Here is a 25,000-nt window from a genome sequence, read left to right on the forward strand (position 1 = left end):
ATATATATATATATATATATATATATGTAATATATATACAGGGTGGTGCAAAAGTCTGGACCCATTGCCATTTTTGACATAATTGAAACCATAAGAGGGAATAGCTATATGTTGACAAATGTGCAAAAATCATGTGTCTCGCCAGTAAAAAAGTGTTTGGAAGAAAAAGGAAATCAGTTTGAACACTTATTGTAACTGGAAATTGTTTGATTGTTATATTTTCATAATTAAACAAATTGTTATATGTAAACTGTAAATTGTTATATAATAAATTTCCTATGGGTCCAGACTTTTGTTAGCTTTCCTGCCATTGGTACAATCTGAAAGATAATAAATTAAATTAGATATGATACCTAAATGATCAAAATCATGTCAAAAATGGCTATGGGTCCAGACTTTTGCACCACCCTGTATATATATAAATATATATGTATATATATATATTATATATATATATATATGTAATATATATATATGTAATATATATATGTAATATATATATATGTAATATATATATATGTAATATATATATATATGTAATATATATATATGTATATATATGTGTGTATATAATATATGTGTATATATATATGTATATATATTTATATATTTATATATGTATATATATGTATATATATATATATATATATATATGTATATATATATGTATATATTAAATATATATATATATATATGTATATATATATATGTGTAATTAAATATTCAACAAGGAAAGCTATATTTTTTGCTTCTGATATTGACGTAGGTCAGGTTTGAATGTCCTCCATAACCTAGGATTTTTTTCAATATTCACTTGTGTATTTATTCAATTGGTTCTTAACGAATGTTGTTTGCCTGCGGTGATAATATAATGGGTGTCCTAAAAAAAGAACTCCCAAAGATACTTACAAATGTATATATAAAAGAATATATACATCTATGAACATATAGTACGTGCATATATGTGTGTACATGCATGTACGTATGAAGAAATATACAAGGTATTTAAAAAAATATACTCACTGTGTTAGTACATTTGTGAATGTATCTGAATACTTTTTAGGAAATCCTGTAGTTATAACGCGTTATTTAGTTCTTTAATGTATATTAAGAAGAGAGATTTTGAGTGGAAATTCTGAATGATAATTTGGGTTGAAAATGAAATTAAAAGTAGCTTTGACGTTTTCTGGTACCGTGATTAATCTTCACTGGGCCTTCTGCTGTGTGTCATGATTCTGATGATTTATTTTTGCCTCCGGGTTGGGGGAGGCGAAATGAAAGAGAGACCAGCGGAAGCATAAAAGTCGAATTACTTTTATTTCTTGTTAATTTTTATTTATTTAGTTATCAATTTATTTGTTTATCATTTATCTATAACTTGTTTATTTTCATTTGTTTATTATTAATTAATTTATTTATTAATTACTTATTTATCATTTATTTATTATTTATCTATCTATTTATTTATTTATTTATTTCAAATTGAACGTCTCTCCATGTCCACTCGACTGACAAAACCTTCGTCGTTTGGTTTGGTTCTTATTAAGGAAAGGAATAAACTCTTGAAATAAAAGTGAGAATTGATGCTATTAAACATTACATCCCCCACACACACTCACACACCAGGAGAGAGAGAGAGAGAGAGAGAGAGAGAGAGAGAGAGAGAGAGAGAGAGAGAGAGAGAGAGAGAGAGAGAGAGAGAGAGAGAGAGAGAGAGAGATTTCGGAGCCAACAATCGAACCCAGGCCTCGAAAATCTATAAAAAAAAAAAATATATCCGATTTGTTTTCACGACGACGACGAGGAGGAGGAAGAGCATAAGGAGGAGGAGGAAAAAGAAGAGGGGGAGGGGGGAAATGACATTTTGAAATTCACTTTTTAGTTCTTTTATCACCGCGTGCCAGCCGGCACTCCGCATGATGCCAATCACGACGGAACAGAAAGTGAATGAGGCAGATTCCAATCCTTCCGGCCCGGGGCACCTCATCAGTGAGGCTACGAAATGGGATTGGCCGAAGAAGCCTTCCTGATTGGAACCTTGAATTGACAGTAGGAATGAGAAACTGTATGCGTGTATGTGTTCATGGACATATTGGCATAGCATGACCGTATGGGTTAGTCCGTATGTGATTATGTATGCACGCACGCACGCACACTCGCGCGCGCATTCAGTGACGCGCGCGCAGACACACATACTGTACACAGACACACATACAGACGCATAGACATACATACACAGGCACATGTACAGGCACTCATATACAGACAGACACGTACACATACACACACATGTACATGCACTCGTATACAGGCACATACAGAAATATACAGACACACAGATACAGACATACACAGATTATACATGCAGACGCTCTCTCTCTCTCTCTCTCTCTCTCTCTCTCTCTCTCTCTCTCTCTCTCTCTCTCTCTCTCTCTCTCTCTCTCTCTCTCTCTCTCTCTCTCACACACACACACACACACACACACACACACACACACACACACACACACACACACACACACACACACACACACACACACACAAACGCACGCGTGCACACACAAACGTATGCACGCGCACGCACACACACAAACGCGCGCGCATACAAACGTACGCACGTGCATACAAACACACACACACACACACACACACACACACACACACACACACACACACACACACACACACACACACACAAATACACAAACACACAGCGGTTGTCCATTATATTTTCTGCCCCACTATTGCACTGTTTGATGACAAATTCTGGGAATTTCAGTTTTGTAAACACTTGATGTTTTGACTCTCGTTGTCTAAATAGGTTGGGGAGCGAACCCTGATTGCTTGGAAATAGAAACGTGTTACTGCGATTCTCTTGATTTCTAGATTTTGGTGGGAGTGGAAATGCAAGGAATCATCTTTATTGGTGTTTTTTTTCTACACGCTTTGGAAATCTAGAAAGAGCAAACTTGTATTTTGTAAAGAATATTCGTCCTCAGATGGTGTTTACTCTATCTAAAATTTTGGTGTCATCTTTACACACACACACACACACACACACACACACACACACACACACACACACACACACACACACACACACACACACACACACACACACACACACACACACGTATACGTATATGTATGTGTGTATATGTGTGCGTGTGTATAGTTATGCCCATCTGTGCGCACACGTATTTGAGCATATGCGCGGTTGTGGTGTAAGTGTTTCCGCGTGTTTATGTACGTGTTTGTAGGCGCGAGTTTAACGGAGGCGGGAAGTGCCGTGACGCGCGGCTCTGCAAATGTCACGGGGTCGCTGGCGGCTGAACCAAACATTATTATCCTTTCTCGGTTCGTAAGAGAAATGAGCAACAGTCCTTCATGTACGACAAGGATACACTTCATTCCGTAACGTAATTGCTTAATGCTCGGGGCAAGAGACGCTTACGACGGTGTCGCACTGTGCGGCGGCGACGGATGCGGCCAGAGTATGTATGCAAGTGAAATTAGTTTAATAGAATCACGTGACCACAGCCAGAACGTTATATAACGACCACCATCTCCCTCTGGTTAAGACACTATCATAACCTTTCGAGTCTAATGACTTCTGAGGGAAACTTTGCTGTCGCCAACAAAAAGCCGCAACGGCGGCGCCGGACAGTGTGACACCAGCCCTATGCAGCCAGTTCGTTCACGCCTTCAACACGGTGATGTTGTTTGCATATTTTTGTTCTGCTTACGTTATGTGATTTTATTCAGATGAGGTTGTATTCGAAGCACACACACACACACACACACACACACACACACACACACACACACACACACACACACACACACACACACACACACACACACAAACACACACACACACACACGACTTGTGGCGCAGTTGGTAGTGTTCCCGGTTGCCACTACGGCGGTCCGGGTTCGAATCCCGCCCAGGGCTGAAATGATTTCAGTATCGCTGCGCTGTGGGTCGTTACTCCAACTCTCGTGGGTGGGGAGTTCGGGTGTGTGTGTGCGTGTAAGGTCACAGTTGTATTATCTGGCATTAGTTTAAATAGTTAAGCTTTATGATTTGTTAGCTTGTTAACAAGAATGTATTGCATTTCTCGTGTTCTTGTATTGCTCGTATATTGCGTATGTTAACAAACTTCATGACGAGTCTATTATGAAAGCGTGGCCAGGTCGGGAAGCTACCCAACGTCGACCTAAAAAAAAAAAAAAAAAAAATCTTTCACTGATTTCTCACACACACACACACACACACACACACACACACTCACACTCACACACACACACACACACACACACACACACACACACACACACACACACACACACACACACACACACACACACACACACACACACACACCTGGCGGAGGTCAGGAAATAATCGACAAAAATGCGTCACCACTGTGAAGAGATCGGTATGTCCTCCGATCCCCGAAGTGGGATCTAGTGCCCCCCCCCCCCCGCTGCGGCGATGCTGGTGAGGCACGGAGTCGCTACGTGGCCGTCCCTGGTGCTTACCATTCGTCCAGGCTATACCAAGGGGCTTTGCTAAGAGATCGAGTTTAGTTGCACGTTTCACTGCGCAGTGAAAAGTGTTTGTAAATTTAACCATGCTCGGCAGGATTACCTTGAATGAATAAAATTGACTGATGAGAGCAAGAATAAGTGCATATATGCGTGATTAGCTGTGAAAAGGTTGAATAGGAAGTATAGTTGTTGTATTATCTGGCATTAGTTTAAATAGTTAAGCTTTATTATTTGTTAGCTTGTTAACAAGAATGTATTGCATTTCTCTTGTTCTTGTATTGCTCGTATATTGCGTATGTTAACAAACTTCATGACGAGTCTATTATGAAAGCGTGGCCAGGTCGGGAGGCGACCCAACGTCGACCTATTAAAAAAAAAAAAAAAAAATCACTGATTTCTCACTTCCAGCGCGTGGGATTGGGATTTTGTATTTCGTTTATCATTATTGTTGTTGTTGTTATTATTATTATTATTGTTATTGTTATTATAATGATAATAATAATGATTCTGCGTTTTTGTTACGCCTGCCAGTATGTGTATATATATATATATATAGATATATATATATATATATATATATATACATATATATATATATATATATATATATATATATATAGGTAAATTTAGGGAGCAGGTTTTCTTGGAGACATTTTCTATTAAATAATACAGCATACTCAGCACTGGAAATCTTCTTCCTTAAACTTTCTATCCTTCTCGCTATTTTCCTTTCTGTAGGAGGAAGGGAGAACACAATATCACCAAATGGAACCATAGTGATTTTGGAAATAAAAACAAATGCATTACTTACAACGTTTCGCCTATGCTTTAGGCATCTTCTGGTAATTTTAATTTTTAAATCTACAAATCATGATCATATATACAATGTATACAAAATGAACTAGGATAGGTACTAAAAGTACCTATCCTAGTTCATTTTGTATACATTGTATATATGATCATGATTTGTATGATCATGATTTGTATACAAAATGAACTAGGATAGGTACTAAAAGTACCTATCCTAGTTCATTTTGTATACATTGTATATATGATCATGATTTGTAGATTTAAAAATTAAAATTACCAGAAGATGCCTAAACCATAGGCTAAACGTTGTAAGTAATGAATTTGTTTTTATTTCCAAAATCACTATGGTTCCATTTGGTGATATTGTGTTCTCCTTTCCTCCTACAGAAAGGAAAATAGCGAGAAGGATAGAAAGTTTAAGGAAGAAGATTTCCAGTGCTGAGTATGCTGTATTATTTAATAGAAAAAAAAAAAAAAATATATATATATATATATAAAGAGCGTCACAATATTGCAAGAGTCGATAAAGCAAAGCAAGCAAGCAGGTAAACGTGACAAGTAGAGCGACGCGTGTACAGTGACACAGAACCGCAACAAGAGCAACAAAGACAGACAAGTGTGTGTGATGCAGAAGACACTTGAAGCCCTCGACTCACCTCCGACCCCCATGACGATGGGTCCCACGTAAGTCAACTTGTTGAGCCCGAACGGACTGTCGCTGATCGAGGTCTCCCCCCCTCCGCCACTCCGACCCCCAGCCTCTCCGTCACCGCCACCGCCACCGCCACCGACTACAGGACTCCCGCTCGACCGCGGATGGCTAATGTCGGACTCGTCTCCACCCTCGTCGCTCCCGGCATCGCTTTCTACAGGAGTCTGAGGGGCCGGAGAACGGGTCAGGTTGACTTCTGGGTGGGGCAAGGACTGGCCGAAGGTGTGGGGTGGCGGAGGGAAGAAGGAGGTGTTTGTGGTGACGACGACGTGGGTGCTGCTGCTGCTGTGGTTGGCCTCCTGCAGGCGGAGCTGTTCCTCTTCAGCATAGTACCCTGGAATGAAGAAGAAAGAGTCTTTAGTCATTTGGAACAGCGGAGGGCCTCCGTGTAATGCCTCAGACTATATGGGGGTGTTGATATTATCTTCAGCTCCCATATATATAGGTCTATGTGTACATACACGCTATGTATACATGTACAATTAGGTTGATATCCAAGTACTTTTGTACCTCTTACATTTAAGATAGCCGTATAAAGCCTTCAGGTGTATGTGCATGTGTAGTTTTGATTTGAACAAGTCCCGTTATGACCTAATGTACTTTTATGTTGCAAATTTACAATGTGAAAACGTACGCTTCTTGCACTACCACTCTAGTACGCGGAAGTGAAGCCAATCGTACATCCAGGTATGACGCAGTAATGTGAGGTTTGGTACGCCTGTTTGTGCGCTGAGGAGCTCACGCCAGGAGGCGCTGAGTAGCTGCGGCCGAAGCCGTCACCTTTGCTCTATTATGCGCTTTAGGGAACTGTTGGGGGCAGGTAACAGTCACTGCTGGGAATCGGAGAGGAGTGCGGGACTCGAATCCGCAACTAAGTCAATGCGAGACCAGCACGCTTCCGATTACGCCACTAGCGTGCCATAGAATTCAGTCTAATTATTGTACAACCAATGTTAGGAATAAAGAAACTTAAACACACAGAAATCAGGTTTACCAACATGAAGTAGGGACGTCACAGATATTTCTTCATTATTTTTCGTCTGTCGATTCATAATGCTTCATAAGAAATCCGAGCGATGTCGGTATCTGGACTGTGTGTGTGTGTGTATGTGTGTGTGTGTATGTGTGTGTGTGTGTGTGTGTGTGTGTGTGTGTGTGTGTGTGTCTGTGTCTGTGTCTGTCCGTCCTTCAGTAACTTGACGAAAAGTTATGGAGTTTGAGACTGGAAGCGTTCCACTGCAGTATATGCAATTCGTCTGTACTCCCTCACTCTCCTCCTTATTTCTTATTTCTCTCTTACACTCTCACTCACACTGTCGCTAACTCTCACCGTCTCACTCTCTCACACATAGTCTCATGTTCTAACTCGCATCCCCGTTCTCACCCCCCCCTCTCTCTCTTCTCTCTCTCTCTCTCTCTCTCTCTCTCTCTCTCTCTCTCTCTCTCTCTCTCTCTCTCTCTCTCTCTCTCTCTCTCTCTCTCTCTCTCTCTCTCCTCCACTTCCTCTCTCTCTCCTTCACTTACTCTCTCTCTCCCTCACTTACTCTCTCTCTCTCTCTCTCTCTCTCTCTCTCTCTATCTATCTATCTATCTTTCTCTCCCTCCTCCTTTCCCTCTTTCTCTCTCACCCTCTCTCTCTCTCTCTCTCTCTCTCTCTCTCTCTCTCTCTCTCTCTCTCTCTCTCTCTCTCTCTCTCTCTCTCTCTCTCTCTCTCTCTCTCTATCTCTCCCTCCCTCTCCCTCCTCCACTCCCTCTCTCTCTCTCTCCCCCCTCCTCCACTCCCTCTCTCCCCCCCTCCTCCACTCCCACTCTCTCTCCCCCTCCTCCACTCCCACTCTCTCTCTCTCTCTCTCTCTCTCTCTCTCTCTCTCTCTCTCTCTCTCTCTCTCTCTCTCTCTCTCTCTCTCTCTCTCTCTCTCTCTCCCCATCCCCATTTATCAATCTGTGTGTGTGAGTACGTATATTTTAGTTTGTGTGTGTGTGCGCGCGCGCGTACGTTCGTTGGGCGTGTTTTTGTCCAAGCGCGCTTGTGTTTTCGTACGTGTTTGAAACCGTGTGTCGTGGCTCAGGTGGCCGTGAGATTCTCAGCTGGTCCTTAGACAGAGCTTACGTGATCCAATGAATATAGAACGAACATCTCGGATTCTTTATATGTTGTCCATAAGTTTGAGGGCGATTTATTTTTTATTATTGATTTTTTTTTTTTTCCTTTTTTTTTTTATTTATCTATTTATTCATAATTATCTATTTTTATTTATTCATTCATGGATTTATTACTTATATATTTAATTATTAATCTATTTCTTTTATTTATTTATTTATTTATCTATCTATCCATGTATCTATCCATCTATCTATCAATCTATCTATCTATCTATCTATATCTATCTATCCATCCAAAAGGAAAATGTGTGTTTAATTAAAATGGGGTACATGCATGGAGTTCATGCAAGGTAAGAATTAAAATTGGGAAGTTGAATAAAGTCTTTGTTTATAGATGTACATATACGCACATTCACCACACGCACGTACACACACACACACACACACACACACACACACACACACACACACACACACACACACACACACACACACACACACACACACACACACACACGCGCACACACACACGCGCACACACACACACACACACACACACACACACACACACACACACACACACACACACACACACACACACACACTATAGATTTTCACTGTTGCATTCAATATATTGTTATTCATATTAGTTCTCTTATAATGAAATTAACTTCAGTCAAGGTATGTATTTGTTTAATTATGATTATTACGTAATACGAGCTATGTATGATTATCCGAAACAGTACGTACTATGTTTGCATGTGTGCATTGGTATGTACAGTATATCTGTGCATGTATATATATATATATATATATAATATATATATATATATATAATATATATATATATATATATATATATATAATGTTTGTATGATTATCTATACATACATGTCTATATGCACATCATGTAAGCTGTTCATATTCCTACTTTATTCCCATCCTTACAGTACGTCTAAGGAGTATATATGTCCTACCATTTCTACTTTCTTGAACTTCCTGAAGAGGTCTACAGTTGGTAGCCGAAATATAAAAGTTAAACGTTTTCTTTTACTTCGACTGTATGTTATTTATGTGATTTATAAATGTGTTACTACATTTCGCTCTAGTGAATATACAGCTAAATATAAAAGTGTGTGTAAAGTTATGAACATATATGTATTTAGAAGAGATATTTGTTTACGTACATTTCAGTGCATATACACGAAATGCGATGTACAATCGGTATACAGAACACACGCGGCACGAGTGTACACGTGACCGAAATCTCTTGTTCACGTTTTTGGGGGTCGGCCATGTAAAAGTTGTGGAGAGCAAATGCGTCTTCTCGGAATCCGACGACCTGACAGGGCCGCCAGGAACGGAAGTATGATCCGTCTTGCCTCACTTTTTTTTTTTTTTTTTTTTTTTTTTTTTTATGTCAGGGTCTCTCAGTGTTTCTCGATCTATTTCTCTTATCGCTCTCTCTCTCTCTCTCTCGCTCTCTTGCTCTCTCACTCTCTCACACACTCTCGCTCTCTCTCTCTCTCACTCTCTCACTCTCTCTCTCTCTCTCGCTCTCGCTCTCTTGCTCTCTCGCTCTCTCACTCTCTCACACACTCTCGCTCTCTCTCTCTCTCACTCTCTCACTCTCTCTTGTTCTCACACTCGTTCTCACCGTCGCTTTCGCTTTCACTCTCGCTCTTGCTTTCGCTCTTAGTCTCACTCTCGCACTCACTCTCGCTCTCACTCTCGCTCTCACTCTCGCTCTCGCTCTCACTCTCGCTCTCACTCTCGCTCTCGCTCTTACTCTCGCTCTCACTCTCGCACTCACTCTCACTCTCGCTCTCGCTCTTACTCTCGCTCTTAGTTTCTCTTTCTCAACTTTCCCTCCCTCGTTCTCACTGTCACACTTTCACTCTCTCTCTCTCTCTCTCTCTCTCTCTCTCTCTCTCTCTCTCTCTCTCTCTCTCTCTCTCTCTCTCTCTCTCTCTATCTCTCTCACGCTCTCACGCTGTGTCTACCTCACACACTCTCTCACTCTCTCTCTTTTTCTCTTATGAAATTGAAAAAAGGGAGAATAGTATGAGGGGAAAATCGAAAAATAAAGATAAAGAACTAAAAGAAAAAACGAAAAAGAAGACAACAATGAAGGAGACGATGACGAAAGTGACAAAGAAGAAGGAAAAAGAAAAGGCGAACAAAAAATGGAGATGAAGAAGAGAAGAAGAAGAAGAAAAAAAAAGAACGAAAAAGAAATGACGAATAAGAGAAATTGAAAATTGAAATACGGTTTTTATTAAAGGTGTCGGATTGTCGTCGTCGTCGTTGTCGTCGTCGTCGCGAGGTCCGTCATCATCGATTTCAGGGCCATGAAATTCAATCCGGTTCCTCCTTCCCCCCTTCCCCCTCCTTCCCCCCTTCCCCCTCCTTCCCCCCTTCCCCCTCCTTCCCGCCTCCCCCTCCTTCCCTCCTTCCCCCCTCCTTCCCTCCTTCCCCCTTCCCCTCCCTCCTTCTCTCCTTTTCCCCTCTCCCTCCCCCTACCCGACGGCAACATGTGATGTGATGGTTGGGCAACAAGAAAGCCGGAAATGCGATTTTGCAGCTACCCCGAGCATCGGCCTCTCTCTCTCTCACGGCCTCACTCCCTCACGGCCTCACTCCCTCACGGCCTCACTCTCTCTCACGGCCTCACTCCCTCATGGCCTCATTCCCTCACGGTCTCACTCTCTCACACGGCCTCACTCACTCTCACGGCCTCACTCTCTCTCACGGCCTCACTCCCTCACGGCCTCACTCCCTCACGGCATCACTCCTTCACGGCCTCACTCCCTCACGGCCTCACTCCCTCACGGCCTCTCTCTGTCACGGCCTCACTCTCTCACGGCCTCACTCTCTCACTCCTCACTTCCCTTACCTCACTCCCCCTCCCCGGCCTCACTCCTCCTCCTCTCCCTACCTCCTCACTCTCCTGGGACTCTTTCTCTGCTCCCTTCTTCCCTCTCCACATGCCCTCCCCGACCCTTCCTCACCCTTCTCTGTCTCACTTCCCTCCTTCCCCCTCCCTCCTCCCTCCCCTTCTCTCCTCCCTCCCTTTGCTCTCCTTTTACTCTCCCTTCCCTTCTTCCCTCCCTCCCTTCTTCCTTTCTCTACCTCTCCCTCTCCCTCTTCTTTTCTCTCCTTTTCACCTTGTCACTTCCTCTTCCTTTCTCTCGTTTTCTCTCCCTTTCTCTCCTATCCTGCCCCTTCCTCTCTCCTCTCCCTTTCTCTCTCCCTTTCTCTCCCTGTCCTTTCCTGCCCCGTCACCTTTTCCTCTCCTTTTCCTCCCTTTCTTTCTCCCCCTTTCTTCCCCTTTATCCTCCCCTTTCTCTTGCCCCCGTTTCTCCCTTCCTCTCTTTTCCATCTTCCCAGTCTCTTCCCTTTCTCCTCTTTCTCCTCCTCTTTCACTTTCTCTTCCTTTCTCTCCCTCTCCCTCTTCTTCTCTCTCTTCGCTCTCTCCCTCTCTCCCTCTCTCTTTCCCCAACCTTCCCTCTTTCTTTCCCTCTTCTTATCCCGCACCCCCCTCTCTCTCCCTCTCTCTCTCTCTCCCTCCCTCCCTCCCTTCCCTTCCCTCCCTCCCTCCCTCCTCTCTCTCTCTCTCCCTCTCTCTCTCCGCCTCTCTCTTCCTCTCTCTGTCTCCTCTCTCTCTCTCTCTTTTATATATTATATATATATATATATAATATATATATATATATATATATATTATATTATATATATATATATATATATAATATATATATATATATATATCCCTCCTCTCCAGCCCTTCTCCTTTCCCCCTGTCTGTGTAATCCCTGTTACCCAATGTTAATCGTAAAGAACACGTTTTCTTCACTTGTCCCTTGTACTCTCTCATCCTTCGCTCTTATCTCGCGGGCCTTAAGCTCCGTGCGTCTTTTCTCGGCCACAAACACACGCACGTACGCACGCACGTACGCACGTACGCACGGTTGAACTTACGCACGCAGGTAAAAATACCTTTTCTTCAACAAAAGTCTTGACAAAGGAAAATCTGTTTATTCTCCAGCGGATCCCGTAATATTTCGTCATTGTAGTATTTCAGTGTATTTCTTCAAATGTGTATTTCAATGCATAGTCGTATGTTGTATTTTTATTGTATTTCATCATATTAAATTGTATTGTTATATCTTATTGTATTATACTCAACTTTATCGTGTTGTATTTTGCTGTTACTGAATGTTATAGTATTGTATTGTTTGACATTGTATTGTGCTAACACTTTATTGTATTGTACTGAGCTTTATTGTTTTGTATTGCATTATATTGTGTTGAACTTTATCATATTCTGTTGAAATTTATTGTATTGTATTTTATGGCATGACATTGTGTTGTATTATGTTATATCATGTTGTATTGTTTCTTATTGTGTTCTAATGTGTTGTATAATGTACTGGATTATAGTGTATTGTATTGTATCGTGTTGCAGTGAATTCCAATGTAGTGTTCTGTGTTATATTGTGTTGTATTATACTGTATTGCATTGTATTGTATTGCAATGTATGGCATTGTATTGTATTTTATTATCTGCATTGCTTGTCCAAAACTCGCAGTCATTTATTTGATTGATTTTGTCCACTAATGTTGTTACTGTGACTGCCATGCCGTATTGTTTTGCATTGTATTGTATTTTCTGTATTACTTGTCCGAATCTTGCAGTCATCTATTTTATTAATTTAGTTCAGTAGTGTTCACTGGTGAGACATGCAGTAACACATTTGTAAGAGGATTGCAGTTAGCAATCGAAATATATAGTTTCGCTTACTCAACTCGTTCTTTCGTCCGATTGTGGTGTTAGATGTGATTCACTAGTGTTGTTACCGTGACTGCCGTGCCGTATTGTATTGCAGTGTATTGCATTGTATTTTATTGCATTGTATTATCTGCATTGGTTGTCCGAAGCTTGCATTCATTTATTTGATCAATTTTGTTCATTAATGTTGTTACTGTGACTGTCGTGCCGAATTGTATTGTAATATATTGCAACGTATTGTAATGTATTGTATTGTATCGTATTGTATTGATTTTTCTGCATTGGTAGTCCAGATCTTGCAATTATTCATTTTGTTAATTTAGATTGAACATTTTTAGAAGCCAAGGGATTCGAACCCTGACCTGTGCGTGCATAATCACGAAGTCAAGACGCTAGCGACTGAGGTACGTGCGATGGTTCAAAAGCTCAGTCGCTAGCGTCTTGACTTCGTGATTATGCGCGCACAGGTAAGGGTTCGAGTCCCTTGGCAGAGCTTCTAAAAATGTTCAATCTGTCTTAAACATACACAATTTGTTAATTTAGTTCAATAGTGTTGTTACTGTGACTGCCCTGCCTCTTCCAATTTTCAAATATTCAATACATTTTCTCTTATTCAAGTCTATACCCTTTTTCATTTATCTTTCTCTCTCTTCCCTTTGTTTTCTCTTTTTTCACTTTCTCTCTTTATCTTTCCTCTTTCTCTTATGTTCCATCTTTTTTCTTTTACTGTTTACTTCTTTCTCTTTCTCTTTCTTTCCTTGTTTCTCTTTTCTCTCTCATTTTTTCTTCTCTTTCTTTTTTATACTTGCTATGTCTTCCTCTCTCTTTCCTTTTTTCACTCTCTCCTTTCTCTTTTATTTTTTTCATTTTATCTTTCTATTTCCTTTCCACTTGTTCTATCATATGCCTTGTTCCTTTTTTCTGTAATTGTTCACATTTCATTGCGTAATCCAATTGTTCTTTGTTTCTCTATTAATTATCGTTTCATTTACATCTTTTCTCTCGTTCACTTTCCCCCATCTCCTTCTCTTTATCTTCTCTCCCTCTCATGCACTTCTCTCTCTCTCTCTCTCTCTCTCTCTCTCTCTCTCTCTCTCTCTCTCTCGCACTCTCTCTATTTATCTCTATCTCTTACTTATCTCTCCTGCTTATCTCTCTCTCCTGCTCTTTTCTCACCTGCTCTTCTCTCCTGCTTTTCTCTCTCTTTCTTGCTTCTTTCTCTCTCTGTATTGGTCTTCTCTTTTTCCTGTTCTTCTCTCTCTTTTTTCATCCTTCGTCGAGAGTTCTCTTCCCACTCTTCTCATCACAATTTCCTCTCCCTTTCACCATTCCCCTCTCCCTCCTCCCCCCCAACGTTTTCCCCTCTTCCTCTTTCTCTCTTTTTACTCTCTTCCCCTCTTCTCTTTCTCACTTTTCTCTTCGTGGCTCTCCTGTTTTCCTCCTCTCTTTTCTCTTTCCCCCCCTCTCTCTTTGTTTATTCTATTTCTCTCTCCCGCTCTTCTTCCTGCTCGTCTGCTCTCCCTTCCATTTCCTCTTTTTGGTTTTACTCTTGTTTTCTCTTCTTCTTTCCCAGACTTCTCCCCTTCTGTCAGTTCTCATTTTCTCTCTAGGTTTTAGCTTTGTTTCTCACCTATCCTCCTCCTCATGCTCTCTTTTCTCCTCTCTCTTTCTCTTCTCCTCTCCCTTTCTTTATTTTCTCTCCCAGTCTTCTCTTTTGCCCGTTCTCTTTCTCTCTACCATTTTTCTCTTTCTTCCTAACCTATTCTCCATTTTCTCCTCTCCTATTATCTCCATTATGCCTATTCTCTTCCTCTCACCTCTTTCCTCTCCGTATTTACCCTTTTTTCTCCCCTCCCCCTTTCTCCCCTCCCCCCTTTCTCCCCTCCCCCTTTCTCCCCTCCCCCTTTCTCCCCTCCCCCTTTCTCCCCTCCCCCTTTCTCCCCTCTCCCTTTCTCCCCTCCCCCTTTCTCCCCTCTCCCTTTCTCCCCTCCCCCTTTCTCCCCTCCCCCTTTCTCCCCTCCCCCCTTTCTCCCCTCCCCCCTTTCTCCCCTTCCCTCCTCCTTTCTCCCCTCCCCTCCCCCCTTTTTCCCCTACCCTCTTTCTCCCCTCCGGCACCGGACTCGGACCTTTGGCGGTGCGAGGCGGCGGGTCCAGGTTTGTGCCCGTGACAGATTTCCTGACATTCGAACGGAGAGCCGAAGGTTCGTCTCGCTTCGGTTTCGGTTCCCATGTGGCATAGAAAGAAGAGAGGAGGAGGGAGGAGGAGGAGGAAGAGAGGGAGGAGGAGCAGGGGGGGAAGAACAGGAAGAAGAGCAGGAAGAGGAACAAGAGGAGAAACAGGAAGAGGAGCAGGAAGAGAAACATGAAGAGGAAGAGGAAGAGGAAGAAGAAAAAGAAGAACAGGAAGAGGAACAAGAGGAGGAACAGGAAGAGGAGCAGGAAGAGAAAGAAGAAGAGAAACAGGAAGATGTGGAGCAAGAGGAACAGGAAGAGGAAGAGGTGGAGAAAGAGGAGGAGGAAGAGGAAGAGAAAGAGGAAAAAAGGGATAATAAAAGAGAAACAAAAAAGAAAGAGAAAGAAGGGATGGGAGAAATAAAGAAAAACTAAAAGAGGAAGAGGAGGTGGAAGGAAAGACAAAAAGAAGGAAAAGTGAGGGAGGAAAGAAGAAGGGAGGAGAAGATAAACAGAGAGGAAAGAGAAGGAGAAGGAAAACCAAAGGTAAAGAGAGAACTAGAGGAAAGAGCAAAAGAAGGAGAGGGGAGAATGATAAATGTAATTATGGAGAGACAGAGAGACTGGGAGCCAGATAGACAGAGAGACAGACTAAGAGACAGATAGACAGGGATACTGGGATACAGGGAAACTAGGAGACAGGGAGATTGGGACACAGATAGACTGGGAGACAGGATGATAGGGAGACAGGAAGACTGGGAAACAGGGAGACAGGAAGACTGGGAGACAGGAAGACTGGGAGACAGGAAGACTGGGAGACAGGAAGACTGGGAGACAGGAAGACTGGGAGACAGGAAGACTGGGAGACAGGAAGACTGGGAGACAGGAAGACTGGGAGACAGGAAGACTGGGAGACAGGAAGACTGGGAGACAGGAAGACTGGGAGACAGGAATAATGGGAGACTGGGAGACGGGAAGAATGGGAGACTGGGAGACGGGAAGAATGGGAGACAGGGAGACTGGGGGACAGATAGACTGGGAAATGGATAGACCGGGAGACAGATAGACTGGGAGACAGGCTGGTAGACAGATAGATTAGTAGTCAGATAGGGGGAGAGGGAGATAGGAAAAATGGGGGACACATAGACAGGGAGACAGAGGGACTGGTATACAGATAGGCTGGTAGACAGATAGACTGGTAGACAGATAGACTGGTAGACAGGTAGACTGGTAGACTGGTAGACAGACTGGTAGGCAGATAAACTGGTAGGCAGATAAACTGGTAGACAGATATACTGGTAGACAGATAGACTGGTAGACAGATAACCTGGTAGACAGATAGACAAGGGGAGAGGGAAATAGGAAAAATAGGAGACACATAGACAGGAAGACAGGAAGACTGGGAGACAGAGGTACTGGGAGACAGAAGGACTGGGAGACAAGGAGGAATAAAAGTCCCTTGTACTATGTAAACAATGTCCGAGGCAGAGAATCGAACCGAAGCCCCACCAGAACCCCGTCCAGTTCTGTCACAGCTGGACTGTCGCCCTCCCCCCCCCCCCTCGTCGCGTTGGATAAAAGATTTATTGGTGGGGAGGCAGTGTTGCCTGCTTTGGTCATTTGTCATTTGCTGTACTGTGCACTGCCGACATTACAAGCACAGTGACAGCATCATTATTAGTCTAGTTGTATACTAAGGGATTCTTCCATCTTGTAAGGGAGGTAGCCGAGTCAAAGACACGCGCTCACTACCAACATTTACACTCCCAACAATTTCACTCCCAACAATTTCACTCCCAACTATTTCACTCCCAACCGTTCCACTTCCACCCGTTCCAATTCTATCCATTCCACTCCCACCCATTCCACTCCCACCCATTCCACTCCCAATCATTTTACTCCCACACGCTCCACTCCCAACCATTTCACTCCCACCCACTCCACTCCCAAACATTTCACTCCCACCCATTCCACTTCCACCCACTCCACTCCCACCCAATCCACTCCCACCCAATCCACTCCGAACCATTTCACTCCCACCCACTCCACTCCCAACCATTTCACTCCCACCCACTCCACTCCCACCCATGCCACTCCCACCCACTCCACTCCCACCCATTCCACTCCCACCCATTCCACTCCCACCCATTCCACTTCCACCCATTCCACTCCCAACCATTTCACTCCCACCCATTCCACTCCCACCCATGCCACTCCCACCCCACTCCCACCCACTACACTCTCACCCATTCCACTTCCACCCATTCCACTCCCATTCATTCCACTCACACCCATTCCACTCCCAACCATTCCTCTCTCAACTATTTCACTCCCACCCATTCCACTTCCACCCATTCCACTCCTACCCACTCCACTCCACCCACTCCACTCCCAACCTTTTCACTCCCACCCACTCCACTCCCACCCACTCCATTTCCACCCATTCCACTCCCATTCATTCCACTCCCATCCGCCACCCTTTCCAACCTCTCGTCTTAGCTCCTCGTGGATGATGGGTCATCCCAGTCTCCTGCCCACTGCCCGGGTCAGAAGCAGTGCAGCAAGACACAGTATTATTAATATCGGTATTATCGTTATTATTATTATTATTAGTGGTAGTAGCATTATTTATATTAATATTTATAATAAATAATAGTCGTAGTAATAGATGGATGGAACCTACACCAGGAGGCGCTGAGTAGCTGCGGCCAAAGCCGTCACAATTGACCAATGCGGTTTGGGGACTGTTGGAGCAGGTAACATTCCCTGCTGGGAATCGTAGAAGAGAGCGGGACTCAAACCCACATCGAAGCAAATGCGAGACCAATTTACTTTCGAATACGCCACCAACGCACATGTAATGATAGTATGCATTTATATATATATATATATATATATATATATATATATATATATATATATATATATATATATCTTTTGTCAATTTTATTTCTACTTTGTTTTATTCATATTTTATTGTATTTTGTTTTTTATTTTATTTTTCTTAAGTTGTAACATAAGATTCGCTTCAGCTTAAGTAGACTCTGGGACATAGCGTATCTTGGTAAGTTGAAACATTCTCGGTTGAAAAAAAATTGTGTGAGCTTAACAAAAAATAAAAAATAAATAAATAAAATATACTCGTAACATTCTCGGTTGAAAAAAAGGGTATGAGCTTAAAAAAATAAACTCGTTGAAATAAAGGAGTAAGAAGCGAAGGAGTAAAAGGAGGTAGCGTAGGAAGAGGAAGCAGCGTAGGAGGCAAAGGTAATGTAAGAGGAGGAGGAGGAGGAGGAAAAGGAGGAGGAGGAAAAGGAGGAGGAGGAAAAGTGTCATGGCGAGGTGGACAAAGTGTTGGAAGATGAGAGATCTGATGAAACTCATTGGCAAATGGGAACTTTGATGTTGCTCTACACCTGACGTCACACAGCTGTGACGTCACTCGAAATACGTCACACCTCTTCTGTGTCACATCCCTTATTAGGCTTTGCTTCCTCCTCGTCCTCCTCTTCCTCTTCCTTCTTTCTTTCTTTCCTTCCTTCTTTCCTTCCTTTCCTTCCTTTCCTTCCTTCCTTTCTTCCTTCCTTCCATCCTTCATTCCTACCTTCATTCTTACTTTCCTTCTTTCATACCTTCCTTCTTTTCTTACTATCTTCCCTCTTTTCTTCCTTCTCTCCTTCTTTCCTTCCGTCCTACTTCCTTTCCTTCCGTCCTTCCATCCTTCCTTCCTTCCTTCCTTCCTTTCTTCTTTTCTTCCTTTCTTCCATCTTACATCTTTCCTTTCTTCTTTCCTTCCTTTCCTCTTTCCTTCCTTTCCTCTTTCCTTCCTTCCCTTCCTCCTTCCCTCCCTCCTTCCCTCCCTCCTTCCCTCCCTCCCACCTTCCCTCCCTCCTTCCCTCCCTCCCTCCTTCCCTCCCTCCCTCCCACCTTCCCTCCCTCCCTCCCTCCTTCCCTCCCTCCTCCCCTCCTTTCCTCCCTCCTCCCCTCCTTCCCTCCCTCCCCTCCCTTCTTACCCTCCCTTCCCACCCTCATCTCTTCCTCCCTTCCCTCCGTGCTCTTCCCTGTGTCCTTTCTTCACGTGAGCCCCATCCTCTGTGCTCTAAAGGTACAAGTGGCTCCTGCTCATGCCGGCGCAGTGTATCAGGCCATTACATCCTTTCCATGCCATTGGTTCTTGCAGTAGACTTATTACGGACCAGTCATTGTCTTGCTGCCCTTATCTTTTGGGCCTCCTGAAGCCTTTGCTTCTATCTCGCCCTTCTCTTGCCCTTCATTCTCAGAGGAGCAGACAGTAGCATGTCTTATTTTGCTGTCCTTACAGAGAGGGTTTCTTAAGCTGATTGGAATTACCTGGCGACGGTTCCAATATGCATGCACACACACACACACACACACACACACACACACACACACACACACACACACACACACACACATATATATATATATATATATATATATAATATGTAATGTATATAATATAAATGAAGAGAATCGCCAGTAACAGCGTCAAGCAAGGCCCCGGTTCGAGCCCCAGGGCAACTGTCGGAAATTATTTGGGATAAATGATTTATATATATATATATATATATATATATATATATATATTGTATATATATATATATATATATATATATATATATATTGTATATATGCTTGTATATGTATGAATAATTATACACAGAAAAAGAGGACCAAGAAAGCCTTAACCCTTTGATTAAGGAATAGAAATCCCTTAGTCGAATAAAGGTTAATTGGTGACCTCCGTACTGGAGTATTCACTGTGTTTTATGCAGTTGGTGTTTCTGGGACTTTATTTGCATCCCTACGGACCAGAGTTCCCTGGCATTCTTTTACGATTATAGAATGGTGATCACTTTTAATTTTTACTTTTCCTCCATTGTGATGTTACCCTCCTTAAGGCCCTGTTCACACTGGCTGTTTGAACCGCCCGGAAACCTCGGCGGTACCGTATAGTCATGGAAATACTACACAGTTGTGTGAACGCCTCCACTGATTTACATTGTAACTGAACCGCCGCGGTTGAAACCGCTAGTGTGAAAGGGTCTAGATATTCCCTTTGCCACCTCTACGACTCAACTTCTTTCATGCGATATTGTCCCCAAGGATGGAAGCGCTGGTTATTTTATTTGTACACGTTTGCAGAAACCTTAAAGACCTTAATTCTTCCCAGTCCTTACTACCCTCGGCCCTTCTCAAGGTATTCCTCTTGTAGCGCGCTGCCAGGAACCTCACGGGAGGGTGTGGGGGGCCTCCTTCAGACACCTCTGGATCGTTTACACCGCCGCCAAGAGCGAAACGAGGTGTTGCTCTTTGTGTAAATCTTGCTAAGAGTGCGCCAAAGAGCTCGCGTCCGATGAATCTTCACCACCTCCTCTCCCTCCCTCTCTCCTCCTACTCCTCCTCCCCTCCTCCTCCTCCTCCTCCTCCTCCTCCTCCCGTCTATACCTCCCTCCTATTCTTTCCTCCCTCCTCCACCTTCCCTCCCCCATTTTGTCTTGCGTAAGGCTTAAAGTCGTCTGTGGAAGGGTGGTATGGAGTGTTGTCTTCCATTTTTCCCCCCCACACATGTTTGTCGTCCTCATTACTGTCATAATGTTCGTCGTCTTCATCGTCGTCACCATCTTCAGCCTTTACATCATCATCGTCGACGTCTTCTTCATAGTTTTCATCGTCGTTTCTTCGCCAACGCCGGCGTCATCACCATCGTTATGTTGTTGCTGTTGTCATTATTGTTGTTGCTCTCCTCCTCCTCTTCCCCCTCCTCCTCCCTCTTCCTCTTCCTCCTCCTCCTTTGATTTCCTCTTCATGCTCTCGTTTTTCTGTTTTTCTCGTCCTTTCCCTTTTTCTTCTTTACCCTCCCGTTTTATTTCATGGTCTTATTTTTCTTCTTTTGTCTTAGTTTCCCTCTATCCAGAGTAACTTGCGTTCCAGTCGTGACTTAAATAATGATGATGAGAAGGAGGAGGAAGAGGAGGAGGAGGAGGAGGAGGAGGAGGAGGAGGAAAAGGAGATGGAGATCGAGGTGAAGGAGGTTTGGGCAATCCAGGGTTCCAGGAAGTTGAGAGCCCAGAGGTTCTTTACAAACTTTCAGGCGTACGTGTTATCTCAGGAAGACTCCACCTCTTCTTGAGATGCATCCTCTGGGGGGGTCCCCATCTGGATAATCCCCTAAGGGTCCCATCTGGGATCTCCCCTGGGTGTTCTGTATGCGGTCTTCCTCTTGAATCCCCTGCGAAGAGTCACTCAGATTTCTTTTTCGGGTGTGAAGGGTTTCTTTGATGCTTTTCTTTTAGGATTAGTATTCTTCGGGTTCTCTTCAGATGCCCCCAAGAGTTCTACTTCGGGATCCTTTAGGATCCTTCGGGATCCTTCGGGATCTTTCGGGATCCTTCACTGTGGCCCTTCCTGAGAATCTCTTCGACGACCCCCCCTATTATCTAGGCTCCCCCATTCATGTAGCCCACTGTGGGTACCTTTCGAGATGTCTTTCCATGGGGGTGGGGGGGAATCTTGTCGCCCAGGCAAAGTCTGGCGACAGACGTTGTAGATTTTCTTCTGTTGAAAGGCAGACCTTGGACTGAAGGGGATAATCTCTTGTGCCCAAGAGGATCTTCTAAGTCAATGGTCTTCGACCTTTTCCTCTCCATTCCCTCTCCTTTATTAAATTTCATCATTCGTGTGGCTCGGAGGCTCCCCTCCATTTTTCTCCCAAATCCCACCCACTCCAAAAAGTTTAGAATTTTTTTTTAGTAATAATAATGAAATGTTGTTGAAGAGAAACTCTCTGCTCTATTACAAAATGGATAATTACCTTATATTTCTTCTGACAGGACAGATAGATTGATTTTCTTTTATATTCAGATTCGTCACATTATATAGAAATATGTATCAGCAGGCAATTGTCCCCCCCCCCTAAATTCTTCTCATGGTTCCTTTGGGGGTCTCATGGGACCCCAGGTTGAGAACCATTTCTCTTAGTGGAGTAGAATCTCCCTCTGTCAGTGAGAATAAGTTCCTCAAATTCGGTTGTGGGTTCCAGAGGACTTAGAGGGGGTTTACACGGTCTAACGGTTCGTCGAACGCGGTTCGACAGACACGTGTTTAAAGTGATGTGTGAACGTGTGAACGGGGTATTTGGGGGTTTAACCAACGTGTTCGACAACCAAATACCCCGTTCACACGTCCACACGTCACTTTAAACACGTGTCTGTATAAATGAACATAAGAATGGAGGAGACTGCAAGAGACCATAAGGCCTACACTAGGCAGTTCCATGTCCCTGACCACCTGTCAACCTTATCCATAAAGTTATCTAATCTTCTCTTAAAACAACCAATTGTTTCAGCGCTTACTATATGGTTACTTAGTTTATCCCATTCGCTAACCACTCTTTTGGTAAACTAGTTCTTGCCTATTTCCTTCCGAAACCTTAAAGGATTAAAATCAATTCCTGGATTTCAAAGGATTAAGAGCCAAAATCCTTCCAGATGAAGAGGAAACCTCGGGTCGAAAGGGTTAAAATTGTACGTGAACAGGCAATTGGTAGCCCTGATTGTTACCTAACCTAGTACAGCGGTAATGATGATTCGAATAAAATTGTATAAATATTCATTTTAAAGAAGAATTTTTTTGTCTAGATACACCCGTTAGTTTTGTGTGATTTACTATTTATTTTTCTGTTAAACATTTAAAAAGAACAGGATAATTAATTATCTGTATCTTCTTATCTAGTGCATTGGCAGCCAGGGCTGCCAATTGTAGGAAGGAACCTGCCTTCCTTCGTAAAGGAAGAAACAGTTGGCAAGCCTGTTTCTCACGTCGCTCAGCGCAATGACACAGTTGGTCGACTTCATTGGTCCCTTTTTAATTGAAAATCCGACAGAAAACGGGACGAGGAAGTGATATCCAATTAAAATTCATACTCGTTGAAATTATCTGAGAAAATGAAATGTCACCGCATTGGTCGGTGACAATCAGGATTACCAACAGATTGTCTCTTGTGAAGGAGAGAAAACCAGAGATCTTCATTCTTTAAAACGACGCCATGTCAGACTTCTAATCTCTCCTTCAAGAGCTGTCTATTCTCTTTTTGAATACTGTGTATGTGTAACTCTCTCTCTCTCTCTCTCTCTCTCTCTCTCTCTCTCTCTCTCTCTCTCTCTCTCTCTCTCTCATTCGCTCTAACTTTTCCTCTTTTTCTTTCTTTATCTCATTTGGTCTATCTCTCATATGTATATGAATATGTGTGTGTGTGTTTTTGTGTTTGTGTGTGTATGACTGTGTTTCTGGTTCGCGCGCACGCACGTGCATGCAGACGTACAGTGGATGGAGCCTTTCATCCTTCGTTTGAATTTTGCTTAGACAAGCCCCAGAGGCCTTTTGAGGAATTTCTTTTGCTCGAGCCACGACCATTTCTTGCGGTCTGCATCGTCAGCTCTTGTTCCAGGCCCTCGCTCCGGCTCTTCCAGGACCAAAGAAACGGCTGACGTCATCTCTGTCCAAGTCTTGCTTTGTTACAGCCAGGGGGCAAGGTGGTTGCCTCCTGTCCTGCTACACACTTCCTTATCCCCCTTACTGTCGCGCCTTTCCAGGCCCCTTTCCCTGTGGTGGGCTTACAGCCCCCTTCTCCACTTCCAGCCCCGTTCCAGCCCCGTTTCAGCCTTCTTAAAGCCTCCCGTACTCCCCTATCAGTCTTCTCCCTTTCAGACAATCTCGCTCTTTTTTTCTTTCTCGTTTTTTCATTCCTTTCCCTATTCCCTTTTCTTTTCCCTTCCAGATTCTTCTCTCTCCAGTCCTCTCTTCATTCAGTGAACCTCCTTCATGCTCTTCCAGACCCCTCTCCGAGTTTCCCTTCTTTTCTCTTCAGCCTCCTCCTTCCCTCTCCAGCTCCCTTCTTTCCTCTCCTGACCCTTCCTTCACCCTTCCAGCCCTCTTTCCCCTTCCCCCTCCAGCCTTCTTTTCCCTTCCTTAGTCTTCTTCTTCTTCCTTCTTCGGCCCTCTTCCAGCCCTCCCCTTCACTTTTCATTAGCCTCTCTACCTTTCCAAGTATGCTACCTTCTTTTCCGATCGTCTCTATGCCTTTCCAGACGAAGACCTTCCTTTCCAGCGAAGTCTCTCCTCTTCCAGCGAACATTCCTTCCGCTCAAACCTTTCCAGTCCCGCTTTAGTTCTCCTCCTCCCTTTCTTCCTACTTTCTTCTTTCCTCTTTTTTTCCACATCATCAACCACTACTACTATCACTATCACTACCACTACCACTACCACCACAACCACCACCACAACCAACACCACAACCAACACCACAACCACCACAACCAACACCACAACCACTACAACCACCACTACCACAACCACCACCACAACCACCACCACAACCACCACAACCACCACCACAGCCACAACCACCACCACAACAACCACAACAACCACCACAACCACCACAACCACCACCACAACCACCACAACCACCACCACATTCACCACAACCACCACAACCACCACCACAACAACCACCACCAACAACAACAACATCAACATCACCACCAACACCACCACCTCCTTCAGCACCGCCACTAACGCCACCACCAAGCCATCATCACTATCATCACCATCATAATCACCAACATTATCATTAACGCCGTCAATAGCAGCACCATTACCGTCATCATCATCATCATCATCATCATCATCATCATCATCATCATCATCATCATCATCATCATCATCATCATCATCATCATCAATCATAATCATCATCATCATCATCATCATCATCATCATCATCATCATCATCATCATCATCATCATCATCATCATCATCATCATCATCATCA

At 43.4% G+C, this 25,000-nt stretch overlaps 1 protein-coding gene across 1 annotated transcript in view; it reads right to left on the reverse strand.

The window, feature by feature from the left end:
- Positions 1-25,000, reverse strand: part of LOC143033356 (uncharacterized) — a 247,324-nt gene that overhangs the window by 96,202 nt on the left and 126,122 nt on the right. The window contains exon 2 of the mRNA XM_076198693.1: positions 6,021-6,410. Coding sequence (XP_076054808.1) covers positions 6,021-6,410 — 390 coding nt within the window. The remainder of the gene's footprint in view (positions 1-6,020; positions 6,411-25,000) is intronic.

The sequence above is a fragment of the Oratosquilla oratoria genome, chromosome 15 (assembly GCF_046742065.1).
Source record: "Oratosquilla oratoria isolate Oo_2021 chromosome 15, ASM4674206v1, whole genome shotgun sequence".
NCBI classification, from domain to species: Eukaryota; Metazoa; Arthropoda; class Malacostraca; order Stomatopoda; family Squillidae; genus Oratosquilla; species Oratosquilla oratoria.